General features: G+C 39.3%; 1 protein-coding gene and 1 pseudogene across 1 annotated transcript in view; both read left to right on the forward strand.

Moving 5' to 3' along the window:
• Window positions 1–21,895, forward strand: part of PSMD1 (proteasome 26S subunit, non-ATPase 1) — a 143,730-nt gene that overhangs the window by 29,868 nt on the left and 91,967 nt on the right. The window contains exons 12-16 of the mRNA XM_014585241.1: window positions 592–765; window positions 2,788–2,899; window positions 3,938–4,134; window positions 9,788–9,883; window positions 11,651–11,715. Of these exons, the coding sequence (XP_014440727.1) occupies window positions 592–765; window positions 2,788–2,899; window positions 3,938–4,134; window positions 9,788–9,883; window positions 11,651–11,715 (644 nt within the window). The remainder of the gene's footprint in view (window positions 1–591; window positions 766–2,787; window positions 2,900–3,937; window positions 4,135–9,787; window positions 9,884–11,650; window positions 11,716–21,895) is intronic.
• LOC102495337 (heat shock protein HSP 90-alpha-like) lies at window positions 4,265–7,315 on the forward strand (annotated as a pseudogene).

The raw sequence follows: 21,895 nt of genomic DNA on the forward strand, positions 1-21,895 counted from the left end.
AGTAAATAAGGCAAGGCCCAGCAGATGGCATAATGGTTATTTCTCAGGACTCTCACCTAGCCGACCGTGGTTCAAGTCCTGGACCCAGTGGCTTAAAATTCATGTTGGGTGCATGTGCATTCATGTCTAAAAATCCTGAGAGGAGAATGGAAGAGAAGGGACAGTGGTATGACAATGCCCCCTGGTGGGTAATTTCTCCCTTTCTGTCTCTCCAGCAAGCACATGTGCCCTATAGCAAATCTCTTAAAAAAAAAAAGTTAATAAAATATATGTTTGTTTTTTTAATAAAAGGTCAAAATCCTTTTCCTGTGAAGACTGTCTAAACCATTTGGTAAAGAATGAATTGAAATTTTACTTGTATAGTCTCACCTGAATTTAGAAATGTATTATAAAACAAAGGGGGAAATAATTGAAACAGTCATTGTTTTCTAACCAGGCATGAACGGGTCTTTTAAAGGCTCTCTTCGCCTTTGAACGATAAAGTTGTACAAGAGAGCCCTTCTGTCTACTACTCTCTCAACGGGAAACATTCTGGGGTATGTCTTTTTTCCCTTCCACATTCTCTTACTCATTTGTGGCTCAAACTTACAGGGTCATGAGAAAGAAGCATTACAGTTAATGGCAACATACCTTCCCAAGGACACTTCTCCAGGATCAGCCTATCAAGAAGGTGGTGGTCTCTATGCATTGGGGCTCATTCATGCCAATCATGGTGGTGACATAATTGACTATCTGCTTAATCAGCTTAAGAATGCCAGCAATGATGTAAGTATTGAAGTAGAAAATTTAATTTTCATTACTTAAGAGACAAAGAAAACGTTTGCCAAGTTACTTTAGTGAATAGATAATTTTGTAGAATTTGAGAATACTCAAAACAGTACTGTTCTCGTAATTTCTTTTAAGATGACTTCATTTTTTTTTTTTTTTTTTAAGAGAGAGGCTTTTGCTATAGGGTGCGTGTACTCGCCAAAAAGAGAGAGACAGAAAGTGAGAAATCATCCACTAGAGGGGATGGCCATGCCACAATCCCTTCTCCATTCTCCTCTTGGGATCTTGGGCATGTACGCACATGCACCTGGTATGAGTTTAAGCCACTCGTTCCAGGACTTTAACCACGGTCAGTTACATGAGAGTCCAGTGACATAGCCATTACTCTAACTGCTGGTTCCTCCTTTTTTATTTTTTTTTTTAAAGAATTTATTTGTTTTTTTAATCTGTTTGTTTATTTATTTGTTTATATTTGACCAGAGAGGGACAGGCAGAGAGCAAGTAGCCAGGTCCGGGACTCAAACCACTGTCAGCCTTGTGGGAGTTCAGTGCCCCTAACCACCATGCCACCTTCCAGCCCCCCTGAATTCTTTCTTGTTTTGGTCTTTGATAATTTCTTAAAATCTAATTCTTTTGGAAAAACTTACTAAGCAGCTCTGTTCTTGTTTTAAGAACCATGAACTAGGACTTTAGATTTTTTTAATTTTTGCTACAGTAAACTCTTTTAAAAGGCCATCAGGAGAGTTAAGTGAGTAAGAAAACCTTATCCTTGGGGCCAGCAGGTGGTGAGCAGTAAAGGTGCTAGACTCCCATATGGCCAACCATAGTTTGAGTCCCAGACTGGGCGATTTGCTTTCTCACTTTCTCTCTCTTTTTCTCTCTGTCTCTCTCTGGTGAATGCATGTGCCCTACAGCAAATTTTAAAATAATAAAATTGAATAAATAATGCTAAAAAAAAAACCTTATCCTCATAATTCAGTGAAAAGATGGAAGCCAATAGGATGATCTGTCTCAGCTAATATGCTCCCTATTCACAAGTCTATGTACAGGTACACACATTTTTACCTCTTTTTCTCTATGTTAAAAAATTTTTTGTCAGTATTTTTGGTTACAAAAAAGAAAATAGTAGAATAGAACGATAGAAACTTCTGAGTGACTTAAAACAAGGAGTTAATTGGCAGTAGCTTATCTAATTAATGGAAAAGTGAACGAACCAGCTCTTACAAAGGTTAAGAGCCAGGATAACTCCAGGAATCTAGATAACAGGAAGTAATGGAATAATCTCATGATGACCTGTCAGGATGAATGAATTTTAAAAGATTTTTGGTTCTTTGCTCATTCTTCTTAACAAGTATTCAAATCCTAAAGAAAGAGCATTTGATTGGCCTGGCTGGAGTCATAGTCTCACACTTTGACTAGAGGTGGGAGCTTCCTAAATGACAGTCCTACCAGGACTCTGACGATTGGGGGGGTAGTATTCCCAAAGCAAGATTCAAGTGCTGTCGCCAGTAAAAAAATACATACTTTTCAAAAATGACCAAAGATCACTAAAGTCTCCTTTTCAAATGAAGGCCAGCTTTGTACTCTGACCCCATTTTCCCCCCCTTTTTCACAGACATGTTTTACTATACCTTTTCTCCTGTTTCTAGCTTCTCCCACTCTACTACTGCTTTCTCTTCAGTTCCTAAGCATTCTCAGGTATTCCCTATCCTAAAATAAAATCCTGGACACTTGGATCTCCTCTTAGTAGTCCAGTCTTTCTCCTCTTCTTAAACTTACTGATAAAGAGCTCTACTTTGTTTTTTTTCCTCAACTCACTATTATCTTTTGCAGCAGTAAACATTATTCTGTGAAACAGATTGCTGAGGTACCACTGGCTTTCTGATCATCTAATTCATTGATCATCCTCACTGAGACAACTTCTGCGCATATAATATCAAAATGTCTTTTGGAATTAGAATAAAAGCTTGGCTTTTAAGTAGAGCGTGTGAAATCAGTGGAACAATGTCTTTCCCCTAGATTGTTCGACACGGTGGCAGTCTAGGCCTTGGGTTGGCTGCTATGGGAACTGCACGCCAGGATGTGTATGATTTGCTGAAAACAAACCTTTATCAGGATGATGCTGTGACAGGTAAGCATTTTTTTTTCTAAAGACAACAACTTGCAGAATTAACTAATGTTACTGTTATATTTGTTTTCTGCCTTTATTTTGTAGCCTCTGAAAAATCTAACAGATTTCTCTTCCTGAAGAGGGAGTAGATTTTGACCCCATTTGTAAAATTTACAAACACATGTTTTGTGACATATAGGCCTTTAAAAAAAAAAAAAAAAGGAATTATTTAATTTTATGTATTCATTCATCTTTATTTTGATTTGACTAGGGAGAAACACACAGAGAGAGAGGGAGGGAAAGTGAGAAAGCAAGCCACCAGGTCTGGGACTTGAACCGTGGTCAGCCATGAGGGAGTGTCCAGGGCTTTAACCACCATGCCACCTGCTGGCCCCCATATAGGCCTTTTAAAATGTTATGTCTTGTGCATCCACTTCTATAGCTAGCGTGGCAAAAACGAGTTTATGAGAATGAATTACTTGTGTCATGGGGCTATTCTATACTGCTTGGTGATGATTTAGGGGAAAAGTACTGTCATATTGTCTCCTTTGAAATCACTATAGGATTTGATGATGCATTTCTGTTTAAAAGGAAAAGAGGGCTGGCCCTGTAAAGTAGCAGCTAAGTTTAGAGTACAGAGAGCTGGATCCCACCTGGCTAACTGAGGTTTGAATCCTGGCTCCAGCAGCTTGGAAAGCATACCAGGCATGTGTGCGTTCTTGCTTAAAATTCTGACAGGAAGGAGGAGAGGAGGAAAAAGGATCCCACATGACCATGTGCCATTGGCGGGTGCTTTCTTCTTCTGGTGCATGTGTCCTCTGCCCAAAGGAAACAAACAAACAAAAAACAATCAAATAAATAATTTAAGGAAAATAGCTGTAAGTGTTTAGATGTACTTCTACATAAATCCTCTTTTTTATTAGCTGGTTTGAAAAAATGTTAACAAAAGCTAATGGCTGGTTTTTTTGTTGATGTTAATAAGTGGTTCTTTAGTTGGATATGTTTCATTGACATTACAAACATAATTCTTAATTCATTGTTCTACTCTTTACTTGCTAGGAGAAGCAGCTGGCCTGGCCCTGGGTTTAGTTATGTTGGGCTCTAAGAATGCCCAAGCTATTGAGGACATGGTTGGCTATGCACAAGAAACTCAGCATGAGAAGATTCTGCGTGGTCTTGCGGTCGGCATTGCACTGGTCATGTATGGGAGGATGGAAGAGGCTGATGCTCTAATTGAATCACTGTGTCGTGATAAGGTGAGGTTACGTTTACCGTCTTCTCTCCTGCATCCCTCATTCTCCATTTATCTCCAGCATGTAAAAACCGCTTATCTTTACTGGAGATTACCTCTGTTCCCATTAGAAAACACAGGTATGTTTTTTTATAAAACTTCTTGCCAGAAAAATAAAGCCTAATAGAATTTTAGAAAGAAAAATGCTAATTATAAGAGGTGAATAGAGAGTTGCTTCAGCGTCTGGGGCTGCTGCAGCGCGGATACTGTGCAGTCCTTTGCCAAGATGACTGAGGAGACCCAGACCCAAGACCAGCCCATGGAGGAGGAGGAGGTTGAGACGTTTGCCTTCCAGGCAGAAATTGCCCATTCGATGTATTAATCATTAACACTTTCTACTCCCACAAAGAGATCTTCCTAAGGGAGCTTATTTCGAATTCATGTGATACACTGGACAAAATCAGATATTAAAGCTTGATGGATCCCAGTAAACTAGATTCTGGGAAGTAGCTGCACATTTATCTCATTTCAAACAAACAATATCAAACCCTCACTATAGTGGATACTGGGATTGGAATGACCAAGGCCAACTTGATTAATAATCTTGGCACTATCGCCAAGTTGGAGGCCAAAGCTTCGACGGAAGCTTTGCAGGCTGGTGCAGATATCTTTATGATTGGCCATTTTGGCATTGGTTTCTATTCTGCCTATCTGGTTGCTGAGAAAGTGACTGTGATCACCAAACATAATGATGATGAGTAGTATGCCTAGGACTTCTCTGCAGGGGGCTTCACGGTTAGGACTGACACAGGTGAACCCATGGGTCTTGGGACAAAGGTTATTCTGCATCAGAAAGACCAGACTGAGTACTTGGAGGAAAGAAGAATAAAGGAGATTGTGAAGAAACATTCTCAGTTTGTTGGCTAGCCCATTACTTTTTGTGGAGAAGGAGCATGATAAAGAAGTCAGTGACAATGAAGCTGAAGAAAAGGAAGAGAAAGAAGAGGAGAAAGAAAAAGAAGAAAAGGAGTCTGATGACAAACCTGGAGGAGGAGGAGGTTGAGACGTTTGCCTTCCAGGCAGAAATTGCCCATTCGATGTATTAATCATTAACACTTTCTACTCCCACAAAGAGATCTTCCTAAGGGAGCTTATTTCGAATTCATGTGATACACTGGACAAAATCAGATATTAAAGCTTGATGGATCCCAGTAAACTAGATTCTGGGAAGTAGCTGCACATTTATCTCATTTCAAACAAACAATATCAAACCCTCACTATAGTGGATACTGGGATTGGAATGACCAAGGCCAACTTGATTAATAATCTTGGCACTATCGCCAAGTTGGAGGCCAAAGCTTCGACGGAAGCTTTGCAGGCTGGTGCAGATATCTTTATGATTGGCCATTTTGGCATTGGTTTCTATTCTGCCTATCTGGTTGCTGAGAAAGTGACTGTGATCACCAAACATAATGATGATGAGTAGTATGCCTAGGACTTCTCTGCAGGGGGCTTCACGGTTAGGACTGACACAGGTGAACCCATGGGTCTTGGGACAAAGGTTATTCTGCATCAGAAAGACCAGACTGAGTACTTGGAGGAAAGAAGAATAAAGGAGATTGTGAAGAAACATTCTCAGTTTGTTGGCTAGCCCATTACTTTTTGTGGAGAAGGAGCATGATAAAGAAGTCAGTGACAATGAAGCTGAAGAAAAGGAAGAGAAAGAAGAGGAGAAAGAAAAAGAAGAAAAGGAGTCTGATGACAAACCTAAAATAGAAAATGTTGTTACTGATGAAGAAGAAGAAGAAAAGAAAGATGGTGACAAGAAGAAGATGATTAAAGAAAAGTACATTGATCAAGAAGAACTCAACAAAACCAAACCTATTTGGACCAGAAATCCTGATGATATGATCAATGTAGAGTATGGAGAATTCTGCAAGAGCTTGACCAATGACTGGGAAGATTACTTGGCAGTGAAGCACTTTTCAGTTGAAGGACAGCTGGAATTCAGAGCTCTTCTTTTTGTTCCAAGACGTGCTCCTTTTGACTTTTTTGAAACAGGAAGAAAAATAACAACATTAAATTGTATGTACGCAGAGTATTCATCATGGACAATTGTGAGGAGCTGATCCCTGAATGTCTGAATTTCATTAGCAGAGTGGTGGACTCTGAGGATCTCCTTCTAAATATTTCCCATGAGATGTTGCAGCAAAGTAAGATTCTGAAAGTTATCAAAAAGAATTTGGTCAAAATATGCTTAGAACTTTTCATTGAACTGGCAGAAGATAAAGAGAACTACAAAAAGTTTTATGAATAGTTTTCTAAAAATATAAAGCTTAGAATTCATGAAGACTCTCAAAATCGTAAGAAACTTTCAGAGTCGTTAAGGTACTACACATCTGCTTATGGTGATGAGATGGTATCCCTAAAGGATTATTGCACCAGGATGAAGGAAAACCAGAAACATATCTGTTACATCACAGGTAAGACCAAGGCCCAGGGAGATAACTCAGCCTTTGTAGAACATCTTCAGAAGCATGGCTTAGAAGTGATCTATATGATCGAGCCTATTGATGAGTACTATGTCCAACAGCTGAAGGAATTTGAGGGGAAGACTTTAGTGTCAGTCACCAAAGAGGGTCTAGAACTTTGAGAAGATGAAGAGAAAAAGAAACAGGAAGAGGGGGAAAAAAAAACCCAAAGTTTGAAAACCTTTGCAAAATCATGAAAGATATTTTGGAGAAAAAAGTGGAGAAGGTAGTTGTTTCAAACCAGTTGGTAACATCCCCATGCTGCATTGTCACAAGCACATATGGACAGCAAACATGGAGAGAATCATGAAAGCTCAAGCCTTAAGAGACAACTCAACAATGGGTTACCTGGCTGCAAAGACACACCTGGAGACCAATCCTGATCATTCCATCATTGAGACCTTAAGGCAAAAGGCAAGGCTGATGAGAATGACAAGTCTATGAAGGATTTGATCATCTTGCTTTATGAAACCGCACTCTAGGTTTAGTCTGGAAGATCCCCAGACACATGCTAACAGAATCTACAGGATGATCAAACTTGGCCTGGGTATTGATGAAGATGACCCTACTGCTGATGATACCAATGCTGCTGTAACTGAAGAAATGCCACCCCTCGAAGGAGATTATGACACACCACACATGGAAGAAGTAGATTAAACTCTGCCTCAAGAATGACTTGCGTATGTATTCAATACTTTATCTTCATATTTTTTCAAAGGAAAAAAAGTGAATAGAGGTAATTTGAAGATTTTAAGTTTAACCACAACTTGAGATCTTTGATATTTGGCCATGTAGATCCAAAAAAGTTCTTTCAAGTTCATTTCTTTTAGAAATAACTGAAATTATTTAGAAAGAATGTTTTGAATTATTTCATAATCTTAAGTCTCTTTATAAGTTTTTTTTTTTTTTTTGGAGAGATTTTCACTGTAGGGCGCGTGCACTCGCCAGACAGACAAAGAGAGACATAGAGACAGAAAGCGAGAAATCACCCCCCAGGGGGGGATGGTCACGCTGCAATCCCTTCTCCTCCATTCTCCTCTCAGGATCTTGGGCACGCACGCACACGCGCCCGGCATGAGTTTTAAGCCACCGGGTCTGGGACACGAACCGTGGTTGACTACGTGGGAGTCCAGCGACATAGCCATGACGCTAACTGCTGGTTCCCTCTTTATAAGTTTTTCATTAGAAAATAATGCCAATCTCTATACTTATATTTATTTAGGTGAGGTTTCTTCCCTTTGCCTTTTGTTTTGTTTTGTTTTTACAATGGTATTGTTAGTATTATATGATACTGTCCTCTATAATCCAATACAAAGAGCTACTGCGATTTTAAGTAGTTAAAAGTACTAATTGATTCAGTTATCAAACTCCATATCGCTTCCACTCAGTACTTAGCACCTAGGAATTAAATGATAAGGTAAAAGTGAGTTAAATGTGGAATTACATTTTTCCCCCCTGTAATGCTGTGGGCCCATAGGTCTGTGTCAAACTGTGTCCACAGGTCTCTGTTCTGCAGGATGGGATTTGTTAAAATTGTCAAGAATAAGGCCTACTTTGAGAGATACCAAGTGAAAATTAGAAGACAAAAAAAGGGCAAAATTGATTACTATTCTCGGAAATGCTTGGTAATCCAGTATAAAAATAAGTACAGCATACCTAAACACAGAATGATAGCTCATGTAACAGAGATATCATTTGTCAGATTGCTTATGGCCCGTATAGAAGGGGATGTGATAGTCTGCATAGCTTACACACAAAAACTTCAAAATATGGTGTGAAGAATACAGTGGCCTGAGAAATTATGCTGTAGCATATTATAGTGGCCTGCTGCTGGTCCTCAGGCTTCTCAGTAGGTTTGGACAGATCTAGATGAGTACAATGTAGAAAGCATCAGTGGTCAATCTGGTGCCTTCACCTGCTATTCAGATGCAGGCTTTGTGGGAACTACCACTGGCAAAAAAGTTTTTGGGGCCCTGAAGGAAGTGGTGGATGAAGACTTACCTATCTTACACAGTACCAAACAAATCCCCAATTATGATTCTGAATGCATGGAATTTAATGCAGAAGTACATGGGAAACACATCATGTGCCAGAACATTGCGGACCATATGCATTACCTAATGGAAGAAGATGAAGTTGTTTACAAGAAACAGTCTCTCGATATATAAAGAACAGTGTAACTCCAGACGTGATGGAGGAGGTGTATAAGAAAGCTCACACTGCTATATGAGAGAACCCAATCTATGAAAAGAAACCCAAGGAAGAAGTTAAAAAGAAGAGTGGGTGAAATTGTCCCAAAATGTCCCCTACCCAAAAGAAAGATCAGATAGCCCAGAAGAAGGCAAGGTTTCTCAGAGTTCAGGAGCAAGCTGCTGAGAGCTAAACCAAACAATTTTCTATGAAGGTATTCCAGAAAAAGACAATAAACTTAACAACAAAGCAGCCCCCCCCCAAAAAAAAAATAGAATTAGAGGTCAGCTCCTTTGTTTGAAAATGGAAATTGACTCCATGAAACATTTGGTGTAGGTATTGACTTGAGTTTATACCTCCTAGAAAATAAGAAGCAAAACAGGCATGTTGGAAAGAATATTGAGATATAAGATCAGTTTCTTTTTTTTTTTTTGGATAGGTTTTTGCTATAGGGGATGTGCGCTCGCCAGAAAGAGAAACAGAAAGCAAGAAATCACCTCCCAGGGGAGATGGCCCACACCACAATCCCTTCTCCATTTTTGCCTCAGGATCTTGGGCACGCACGCACACGCGCCCGGTGTGAGTTTAAGCCACCGGGCCCGGGACTTGAACTGCGGTCGATTACATGGGAGTTCAGCGACATAGCCATTACGCTAACTGCTGGTCCCAAGATCAGTTAATTTCTTTAATAAAGAAATTTATGTTGAGACCAGCAGATGGCGTAGCAGTTACATCACTGGAGGGAGTATTGCGATATAAGAGCAGTTAATTTTTCCAATATTAGAATCTTTTATTTCCTCACTAAAGAAACTACCAACCACAAAAGAATTTTCCTTGAATTCATTGTTTCCTACCTAAAATCATCTTACCAGGTAGATGCCACTATGCCTATTAGACAACAGAAGTTACTATTTGAAATGGTGAGTTGATGATTAATGTTGAGTTATTCTTTCTTAGGACCCAATTCTTCGACGGTCTGGAATGTACACTGTAGCCATGGCTTACTGTGGCTCTGGTAACAACAAAGCTATCCGACGTCTCCTACATGTTGCTGTAAGTACTTCAGCTTTTCTTGGGAGTGGTGTGGAAGGGCAGAGTTTGCAGATGGACAGTAAGTGTCTAAGTAACTGCATTACCCTTACCACAAGACCATCACCAGTGGTCTCCGGTTCTTATTTTCATTCACTGAACATGAGAGGCCATAGCCTGGCACTGGGTTCATTTAGCTTTTCAGAGAAAGACAGGATAACAGTATGAAAGTATGTCATAATGGAAGTCCTTAAAGCCATTCAGGTACAGCTTCTGAAACTCCATTCTACAGGGCACCCTCATTTCTAAATGTTGAATCTGAATATGTCTGGCCTCCCTACTATAGGGTCATCTAATGAATAGGAAAGAACTACTTTTTATAGCCCATGTAATTAACTTCTGCGTACCCCTGGGGGTCATGCTTTATTACAAGAGACACATTGCACAGGAAAACCAATACTCATATTTTCCAACAGGCTTTCTATATTCAGAGCCAAATGTAGTTTGTCAACAAGTAATTTTGCCTGGTCACAGAGTGGACATTCCACATATGTCTCAACTCAGTAGGTTTCTATCATTGTGGTGCTGGGAAAAGGTAAATCCAGCATCACCTTCATATGCAGAAAGGTTTGGAACTATCATTAATTCCTTCCCAGAGATACTGAACATTGCACAGTATTTGTTAGTCATTTAGCCTTTTTAATACAATGTGTGTTATGTTCTAAATGGTTTATTTATTGTATGTGAATTTAGGATGTATTTTTTGGGAAACAAAATTGAAGAAACCTCATGAGATTTTAAGAACCTATTTTAGAAATAGTAAAATAACTTACTTATTTCTGTTCATTTTTTCATAGCATTCTGTTATTCATTTAATTTTTAAAATCCAAATAACACCTCCAGTAGTAGTACAGTATAGTACAGCTGAAAGTCTTTAGAAATCCTAAATTTTACACTTCACCAAGGTGTAAAGGCTCCTAAGCCTTAAAATTAAATTTATTATTATTATTTTTTAATAGAGAGGTTTTTGCTATAGGTGTGCACTCGTTAGAAAGACAAAGAGAGACAGAGAGACAGAAAGTGAGAAGTCACCCCCCAGGGAGGATGGCCATGCCGCAGTCCCTTCTCCATTCTCCTTTCAAGATCTTGGGCATGCACGCACACACGCCCGGTGTGAGTATAAGCCACCGGGTCCAGGACTCAAACCGTGGTCAACTACATGGGACTCCAGCAACATAGTTACTGGAGCCAGCCTTAAAATGAAATTTTCAGGTGACTTTTTCTGAATTGGGGGAAATACTCTATTTTAAAAAAGAAACTTATGTCAGGACCAGCAGACAGTGTAGTAGTTACATTGCTGGACTCCCCCATGGCCAGCCGTGGTTAGAGTCTTGGACCCTCACACAGGCCACATGTGCATGTGTGCCCAAGATCCCAGTAGGAGAATGAACAAAGGATTGTGACATGTCTATCACCCGTGAAGGGTGATTTTTCATTTTCCCTCACAGTCTGTCTCTGTCTCTCTGTCTCTCTCTTTTTCTCTCTCCGGTGAGTGCACACACCCTAAGGGGGAAAACTCTTAAAAAAAAAAAAAGCCTTTGTTTTATTTATTGTCTGTATGTAAGATATGTGACATGATGTATTCATACATACATACGGAGGGGAAAGACATTCTAATAAATAATATGTTGCCAAGGTCTATTTACATTTGAATGATGTGGACCTCTTAGCAGATTAGTCTAGCAAGAGAATGCATGGTATCATATAACCAACTTAAATTTTTTTCTCCAGGTAAGCGATGTTAATGATGATGTCAGGAGGGCAGCAGTAGAATCACTTGGGTTCATTTTATTCAGGTAATAATTTTTAACTTTCAATTTTATATTCCATTTTTAGTTACCTGAAGAATGTTTCTAAACAGAAACTAAATATCTGAAGGATATATGAAATCTGCAAAAAGGTCATAGGAAACGAATATTGTAACAAAAGCATGAATAGATTTCTAAGTTTTTTTGGTACCAAAATAAACTTGTACTTTAATTCCATTTTTCCACATACTTTTTGAAGTTCCCTTAGGTATCTAGGTTCAGAGTGAGGGCCATTGAAAAATATGTCATGGATTCTGGAAACCTACTTAGAAGTAGTAAAACAACTTAGTTATTTTTATTTGTTTTTTCATAGCATTCTACTTATTAATTTAATTTTAAAAATTCAAATAACACCTCTAGTATTTCTCTTTTCATTACACTGGTTAATTTGGGGGTGGGAGAGGTTTTCCCTATAGGGTGCATGCACTCTCCAGAAAGACAGAGAGACAGAAAGCAAGAAATCACCCCCCAGGGGGGATGGCCACACTTCAATCCCTTCTCCTCCATTCTCCTCTCGGGATCTTGGGCGTGCATGCATACATGCCCAGCGTGAGTTTAACCCACCAGATCCAGGACTTGAACCGCAGTCGACTACGTGGGAGTCCAGCAACATAGCCATTACACTAACTGCTGGTCCCTGGTTAATTAAAATGGGATATTACTTTTCTTTCCCCCTAAGGTTTTTTGCCATATGGTGCATGTATTCGCCAGAGAAGAAAGAGACAGTAAGAGGGAAAGTGAGAAATCAGCCCTTAAGGGAGATGGCCATGCCACAATCCCTTCTTCATTCTCCTGGGATTTGGGGCATGCATGCATACATGCACACGTACCCAACATGATTTTCAAGCCTTTTGGTCCAGGTCTCTAACCGCGGTCAGCCATTTGAGAGTCTAGATCCTTAACCAATATGCTACCTGCTAACCTGCTATGTTATCTCTTACACGGTATTATAAAGTTCTTGAAGATCTTTAATGAGAGTAAAAGGTAATAGGCGTTGTTTACTTGCAAAAGGATGAAAATTTTGCAGATTTAAAAAAATATATTTTGCAGGGCCAGCAGGTGGCGTGGTGGTTAAGGTGCTGGATACTCCCACATGACTAACCACGATTTGAGTCCTGGACCTGGTGGCTTGCTTTCTCACCCCCCAGCACCCCCCCCACCCCGCCCCCATGTGTGTATGTGTGGTCAAATTAAAATGAATGAATAAATAACAATTTTTAAAAATTTCTTTTGGGACTAGCCAGTGGCTTAGTGGTTAAGGTGCCTAGATTCCACATGGCCAACTGCACTGTTCGAGTCTCAGACTTGGCAGCTTGAGAAACACACAATATACTTATGTGTTCATGCCCAAAATTCCTAGAGGAGAATGGTGGAGAAGGGATTATGGCATGGCCGTCCTCCTGCTGTGTGTGTGAGGGGGTATTTTCCCATTTTCCTCCTCTCTCTGGCAAGCACATGTGTCCTATAGCAGAAAATAAATAAGTAAGTAAGTAAATAATAATTTTGAACTTAAAGATGTGGAGATGTGTTTGCCAATATAATATAGTTAGGTTTAAGAAGATGACTATAAACTAAACTGGCTGGGTTGACTCCTTGCTCAACTTCTTACTAACATAGGCAAGGTATTCATACTCTCTGAGCCTTAGTTTCCTCATCTGTAAAATGGGTATAATAAAATTAATAGTATGGGGGCTGGCAGCTGGCATGGTGGTTAAGGCGCTGGACTCCCACGTGACTGACCATGGTTCGAATCCCAGACCTGACAGCTTGCTTTCTCACTTTCCTTTTCTCTCTGTCTCTCTCTGATTAACTTCAAAAATAAAATAAAATAACGGGACCAGCAGTTAGTGTAATGGCTATGTCGCAGGACTCTCACGTAGTCGGCCATGGTTCGTGTCCCAGACCCGGTGGCTTAAAACTCACGCCGGGCACGTGTGCGTGCATGCCCAAGATCCCGAGAGGTGAATGGAGGAGAAGGGATTGCGGTGTGACCATCCCCCCTGGGGGGTGATTTCTCGCTTTCTGTCTCTATGTCTCTCTCTGTCTGTCTCTAGAGCGCACGCGCCCTGTAGTGAAAACCTCTCCAAAAAAAAAAAATAAAGAACAAAGAAGAAAAATAAAATAAAAAATTAAAATAATGACAATGAATAAAATTAAATAAAATAATTTTTTAAAAATTAATAGTATATATTTGAGAGAATTGTTTTTTATGACCATGTAGCAAATTAATAATATCTAATGTCCTTAAAACTATGCCTGGCACTAGTAAGCCCTATCTAAGCATGTGTTAGTAGTGGTACTTGTGGTAGTTGTCGTGATTGTGTTGGAAGGTGTATTAGGTTGTTGAGAAAGTCATGATGTATTGTTCTATGTTTTCCTATGCAAAAATGCATCGTGACTTTCCCGATGACCCCAATAGTACTACTTCTGATTGTTCAGATAGCTAAGCCACCTGCTTAGCTCCAGTCTCAAATATCAGTGGTTTTTGTTTTTGTTTTTGGTTTAGCTAAGTTACTTTATCTTACAATATAATGAAGGGAGGTTAACTTGAGCACTCTTTGAACACTACCTGTTACAGCCTATTTGTGATGAAATTATTGGGTTGGTTTGGATAGAAAAAATATGTCACGAGTTCCAACAGCCCAATACGTAAAAAATTCCTAAGGTGTACATATTAGAGGAGTCAAGTGTCTCAGGTCCTTTTAATTTCTTGAAGAGATTTTCTACCCCAGGTTCCCAGAAGTAAAGTTTTGTGGTAAAGATTGTAATGTCAATGTGCATTTCTTGAACACTCACTGTAAACTAGTTACAGACTCCTCTCTGTAGTACTCTAGATAGAAGTCACCCATTTACTGCAGGCTGTGAAATATTTTTTTGTTATTGTGGATAAAACAGTTCAATAAAATAGGAAAACACAGACCCATGTAGTTAGGGTTCCCTTTATAGCAGTTTTCTTCAATGAAGTTGTTCTGCTGAGTAATCTCCTTCGCTGTATTATCCTCTGACATTCATTTGTGCAGCGTCTTCACAAAGATGCTTGAGTGCTTTCACTAAGTCCTAAGACACATAATATTTACCCAGCTCTAGTCTGGTAGTTCTGAAACAGGATATATGATTAGCTGGGTATGACTTTTTTATGTGACATTTTTCTTAGTCATGTCAGGTGTTCATTGATGCCTTTTCTGAGATCCAACAAAAGCTATATGTATAAGCCTTCTCTATTTTTTCAAAAGATCTGTAAGACTACAGACTTTTAATTTCTTGAATTCTACTTTTTCCTCTTTTGAACATAAAGTATTTAGTCCCTTACATTGACTATTAATTTTCCTCCAAAATTTGTTAGCAGTACTTCCATAATTACATCTACATCTAATTACATTACATCCATAATTACATCTGTGTTCTATTTCAAGAAAGTAGTTTATTTAGCTTTGAGACTTGAACTCATGTAAGTCAAGCAGTGTCCTCACCTATTTTGCATGTGAGTCAGTATTTTTCTTTCTGATCTAAACATCGTCCCTGAGAGAAAGGATGGAAGCAAAATAGAGGTTGAGTGGTTCTTTTTACTACCTCTTTGTCATCTTTGGCATATCATCCAGCCAAACTGTGACCCTAACCTTTCTCTGTTGTTCTAGAGTTTAGGTACAATCCAAAACAAACAAACTAATTTGTCTGGACATCTAGAATGGGTTTTTTTTGTTTTGTTTTGTTTGTTTGTTTGTTTTTCAGCTTTTATTGGGATTTGATAATTGTAGTATGGAAAGTCTTTTCTAGGTATATCCTTTGTAACTCATAAGTTATGTAAAGAATCATTCTCAGGTCTGTCTCTTGTGTTATTTGTTGTATTTCTTCATTGTCAACTGTTAATTTTTCCTATTGTCAGTGACTTTGTATTTCATATCCATATAAATCCATTGTCTGGTGTGTATATTCTGTCCAATAGGACGTTGATGATCAGAAACCATTCTCCCATTTTAACCTAATGGTGCTTTGCTCTCTGATGAGCAGGTTTGTTTCTGTGCTCTGCTTCCTGTCACTCACTCAGATGCTGGATTCCCAGTGGGCAGCAGATGTCTCCTGTGAGCTGTTTTAGACTTTGCTATGTGTGAAAGTGCTCTACTTAGGATAGTCAGATCTAGCTGTTGGGCTGTTTGTGTGCTTGCTGTTTCTTCTCTTCCTCCCTCTCCTTCGTTCTTTCTTCCATGAGAGGGAGATAGAGTGAAAGGGAGAGAGAGAAAAAGAGACAGGTGTCCCTGGGGCTGGCAGGCAGCATGGTGGTTAGGACTCCCACATGGCTGACCTTGGTTCGAATCCTAGACCTAGTGGCTTGCTTTCTCACTCCCCACGCCCCCAGCTCTCTCTGGTCAAATTTGCAATGATAATGATGAGGAAAAAAATTAAATTACATAATAATTTTTAAAAAAGAGAGAGACAGGCATCCCCAATACAGTCCTCACACCTTGATGCCACCCTCATCCTCACCTAACCAGGATCATGGGCACCTGCACATGTGTCTAACAGGCACAAGAATATATCAGGATGTGATATATGACCTTACTGTATAGGAATGTTACATTACCGCCTCCACCGTGGCTGGCCTGTGCTTGCTACTTTGGGAAACATTCCAAGTTCTTTTTTTGTAATATGATTCTGTAAGAAGTAGAAAGAAAAAACTTCAGAGGTGATCGTATCTAAGAAGATGGAGTTAAAATCAGGTTTTTAAATTTTTGACCTAGTTCCATCTCCCTGTAATAATAATTTCTAAAGGTCCAACAGAAGAAGCATAGAAAAAAACTTAACCTGTTTTTTTTTTTTTTTTTCTTTTCTTTTTGAGAAATTTTTGCTATAGGGCATATGCAGTCACTGGATTGACAGAAGTGAGAAATTGCCCTCTGAGAGAGATGGCCACACCACAATCCCTTCTTCATTCTCTTCTCAGGACTTTGGGCACGCATGTACATGCACTCAGTGTGAGTTTAAGCCACCAGGTCTGGAACTTGAACCACAGTCGACTCTGTGGGAGTCCAGCGACATACCATTATGCCATCTGCTTACCTTTTTGGAGAGGTTTTTACTATTGGGCGAGTGCGCTCACCAGAAAGACAGAGAGAGACAGAGAGACGGAAAGCGAGAAATCACCCCAAGGGATGGCGGTGTGGCCATCCCTTCTCCTCCATTCTCCTCTCAGGATCTTGGCACATGCGCACATGCACCCGGCGTGAGTTTAAGCCACCAGTCCAGGACTCAAACCGCGGTCGACTACATGGGAGTCCCGTGACATAGCCACTACACCAACTGCTGGTCCCTGTTTTGTTTGTTTGTTTGTTTGTTTTTAAGCATAAAGAAATTGAATTCTAAAATTGTTAACATTATTTCCCATTATCATAGAACTAAATAGTATACCTGAACTTCTAAACAACTCTCATGATAGACCAGCGCTTTCTCCACCATGTCTTTGTCAGAGCACTATCTCTGGGAGCAGTTCTGCCAGGACATTTTTGTTCTCAAATTTGCTCATTAATATTTGGGAAGTATCTGTGTTGTCCCCTAAAACCATTATGTGTTTTCTAATGTCACATCATTTACTTTGTGTGTATGCTCCTTTTTCCCCCCCTTTTAGTTGTCACTCTTGTTTTGAGCTATAGGGCAAGTGCACTTGCCAGAGAAATACAGAAAGAGAGAAAGTTAGAAATCATCCCCTAGGGGGATGAGTAGGCCACAATCCCTTCTCTTTCATCCTCCTCTCAGAATTTGGGGCACATGTGCACATGCATTGGAAGTGATTTTCTAACCACTGGGTCCAGGACTCAAATGGTGGTCAGCCATGTGGGAATTCAGCACCTTAACCATCATGCCACCTACTGGCCCCTTAGTTGTCACTATTAAGATGACTTTGCTGATATTTGGCCTTTTTGTATCACACTTTAAGAATTTATTCCGTGTTAATGTTTTTTAAGGATTTTGCCATAGGACGCCTGCTCTTACCATAGCGAGAGAGAGATATAGTGAGAAGGAAGCTGAAAAATCACTTCCTGGGGCTTGACCCACCACAATCCCTTCTCCTCCTTTCTGGGATTTGGGGCACATGTGTATACATGCTCCCGATGTGATTTTCTGGCCTCTAGGTCAGAGACTCAAACTGCAGTCAGCCATTTGGGATTCCACTCCTTAGTCTCCATGCCATTTGCTGGCCTTACTTTTTTTAAACTTCTTTTTAGGTATACTTATTACATATGAATACTGAATATATAATATATTAGTAAACACTTGTACTTTAATAACTAAGACAAAACTATATGAAAATCTCACCTACAACATTTTTTTTTATTCATAGGATAGTCGAGGGAATTACAGTATTTTCATGATTCTCTCTCTTATGATATTCACAGGCTGCTATTTGTTCTTAATGCTTATGATGAAAGCAAAATGTCAGAGACTAAGTGGTGATGCAACTGCACCCACATGGGGAGCTTCAGGGTTTGTATATAAGAACCTTTGTGAACTTTTCAGGCCAGTGAGGACTCGGAGTAGATCATGACGTGAAAGGCACTGTTGGGGGTACCTGTCTCTGTTTCTCGTGGATGAGTGAATAGACTTAAAAAGGAAAATAAAAAAGTAAATTGAAAACTATTCTTGCTAAGTTGAAATGAACCTGATACTTTTCGTTTTTCTCTTTTTTTTTTTTTTTGGAGAGGTTTTTGCTATAGGGCATGCGCACTCGCCAGAAAGAGAAAGACAGAGACAGAAAGCGAGAAATCATCCCCCAGGGGAGATGGCCACACCACAATCCCTTCTCCTCCTTTCTCCTCTTGGGATCTTGGGCATGCACACACACGCACCCGGCATGAGTTTAAGCCACCAGGTCCAGGACTTGAACCACAGTGGACTACATGGGAGTCCAGCGACATAGCCATTACGCTAACTGCTGGGCCCTCTAACAACTCTTTATATAGTGCTGTGCTTGGCATTGAAACTCATCTGGAAATGAATATCAATAAAATCAGATTTATTTTAATTTAACATTGGAAAGAGAAGTAAAGAAGTCAAAGGTCTTTATATATTTATTGAAATTTAGTTGCTATAATGTTGAACAAGTTAAAATCTGAATAGGATTTTTAAAAAATTCAATGATCTTGGATATTCTTAGTTCCTTGTGGTTTAGGCTATTATAACATAGATGTTTCTCAATGTATACATTTATGTATTTTCATCTTGTAAGATGAGTGAAAGATTCTCTTTTTAAAATTATTTATTTTGTTTGTTATTATTATTTTAAATATGCATTAGAGCTCATGTGCTCACCAGAGAGACAGAGAGAAAGAGAGGCAGGGAAAATGAGAAAGTAAGCTGCCTGGTCTGGGACTCAAACCACAGCCAGCCATGTGGGAGTCCAGTGCCTTTACCACCACACTCTCTGCTAGCCTCCAATGAGTGAAAGATTCTTTTGTTTTTTGTAAGAGAGATTTTTGCTATTGAGCATTTATGCTTGCCAGAGAGACAGAGAGAGAGGCAGCAAGCAAAAAATCACTCCCCAAGAAGGATGGGCGTGCCACAGTCCCTTCTCCTCCATTCTCCTCTTGGGATTTTGGGCATGCACACACATGCCCTGCTTGAGTTTAAAGCCACTGAATCCAGGATTTGAACCACAGTCGACTACATGGAAGTTCAGCGAGTTCATAACCAGTATGCCATCTACTGGTCCTGATGAGTGAAAGATTCTTGGTGCAGATATTTTTTGGACCACACAAAACAGTTCCTTTAATATCAAAATGTTGTGTTATTGTAGATCTTTATAGTTGGAAGTAACCCTACAACAACCAATTACCACCAAATGCACAATTTGTCTTTACAAACTGTCCCTTCACAATGTATATCAATTGGATCTATTTGAGGAGTCTTTGAAAAGTTGGTGAGGGCCAGCCCCACAGCACAGTGGTTAAGCACAGTGCAGGGAGGAAGCCAGATCCCATGTAGTTGACTGGTGTTTGAATCACAGCACACTGGCATCTGCGTGTGTGCCCAGCATCTCACTGGGTTACGGAATTAGGGGAAAGGGGATTGCAGTGTGACCAGGCTTCATTGGGGAGGGACATATTCTAGTCTTTGTATGTGTGCTCTCTTTTCACACACACATACATGTGCCTTATAGTATAAAAAGTTCATGAATATGCAAATTATGAAAAAACTATGCAGTAAAAATTTTTGCACAAAATAAACTTATACTCTAGGGGCCGGCAGGTGGCATGGTGGTTAAAGATGCTGGACTCCCACATCGCTGACCATGGGTCAAGTCCCAGACCTGGTGGCTTGCTTTCTCACTTTCCCTCTCCCTCTCTCTCTCTCGCTCTGTCCCTCTCTAGTCAAATTTAAATAAATAAACGAATAAAGTTAAATAAAATTCTTTAAAAAAAAAAACTTACACTCTAATTCCAATTTTTCATGAACTTTTTGATGTCTCTTTTTTTTCTCCTATACATTGTTCTCTATTTCTGCCTCAGTATCTTTGTGTTTATGTTCTAGGTATTGTGACTTCCTTATGTTCATCTTTTCATTAGTTTTTCTACATCTTTGTTTTTTCCTCTCCATTAATTGACAGTAATATGGAATAGAATGGAAGTTTTCTTTTCCTAAAATCATTCTAAACAGTGACAACCTATTCCTTTTCTTTGAAGGTATGACTATTAAATACAGTCTTTCTGTTACCTTAGGGATGTTTAATTGCTGAGATTTCCTTTCAAATTACAGATTTAATTAGCGTATTCCTGAAGTGGAAATATAAGTTACGTATCATGTAAAAAATTGGTGCTATGTGTACTTTTCTGAAATAGTTGTCATTGAAGTTATATTTCATTTTCTAGAATATTCTGGAAATACTAGAACGATCATTAACTGTAGAAAGATCTTTTAGTAATTGTAAGCAGAGGTTTATTTTTTAATAATTTAAAGTTAGGGCCCAGCAGATGGTATAGTGGTTACATCACTGGACTTCCATGTGACCAACCACAGTTCGAGTCCCGGACCCAAGGGCTTGAAAATCACATCAGACGCATGTACATGAGTGTCCAAGATCCCAGGAGGAGAATGGAGGAGAAGAGACCGGCATGGCCATCCCCCCCGGGGGATGATTTCTTACTTTCTCTCTCATTCTCTGTGTGTGTTTCTCTCTCTTTTTCTCTCTCTGGTGAGTGCATGCACCCTAGAGCAAAAACCTCTAAGAAAATATTTAAAGCTGAATAGTTTACAAGTATTATGATTAATTTTGTAGGTATGCATACGTTTAAGCACATGCACAAATTTGGAAGAAGTACAGAGCTTGTGAGAAGATAGTTCTTCTGAGCTATTAATAGATTGTCCATTGGTTGGCCTATGGCACTGTAATTGTCAGCTCTAGTACTTAGATTTCCTGAAGCAACTATGTTTGCTTTAGATACATAAAATACAGAATTTAGGATATTCTCACAGTGATATCTGAACTTAACAATCTTACTTACCTTAGCAAGAATATGATCTTAATATACGCCAAACACATTATATTAGAGACTGGAAGCAAAGTAGAAAATTACTTTTTCTTTTTTTTTTTCTTCAGGGATGTAAATTATTTTACCTTTTTATAGTTCTTTTACTACTGCTGAAGAATCTTAGACTAAAGCTTTGATGACTTAGGAATTAAATTGTAAGATACACTTACTGTTCCTGACAGATGATAGATACAGAACCCAAAAGAAACAGTAACAGATCAGGAGCTGCTAGGAGAACCACATTCTAGGAAAGGATCCTGCCATTGGGAAAATCTATGCTTGTTTTACTTATGCTGAGATTCTCCAGAGCCACATACATCTTAAGGTAATTATCCTAAACCGAGTGGCCTGAAAAGGAACAGTAATAGAGCAACAAGTTGAGGCATAAAAGTGGGTAAACCTGAAAAGGAAAAATTAAGGTGTGGGTTGTCTTTATTGCGTACTCCCTCAGCTTAAATTTGTTTACCATCTGTATGAGTATCATTAAAATTATAAATTTATATATATATACATACATATATAAAATAAATACAGTAGGCTGTCATTTACTGAGTGCCCACTATGTGTGCATCCTCATAATAACTATACTAAATATAGAAAATTGAGGCTCAGGGATCTGGCAGGTGGCAAGGTGGTTAAGGCCACTGGAC

This window comes from Tupaia chinensis, unplaced genomic scaffold (assembly GCF_000334495.1).
Source record: "Tupaia chinensis unplaced genomic scaffold, TupChi_1.0 Scaffold149383_1, whole genome shotgun sequence".
NCBI lineage: Eukaryota > Metazoa > Chordata > Mammalia > Scandentia > Tupaiidae > Tupaia > Tupaia belangeri.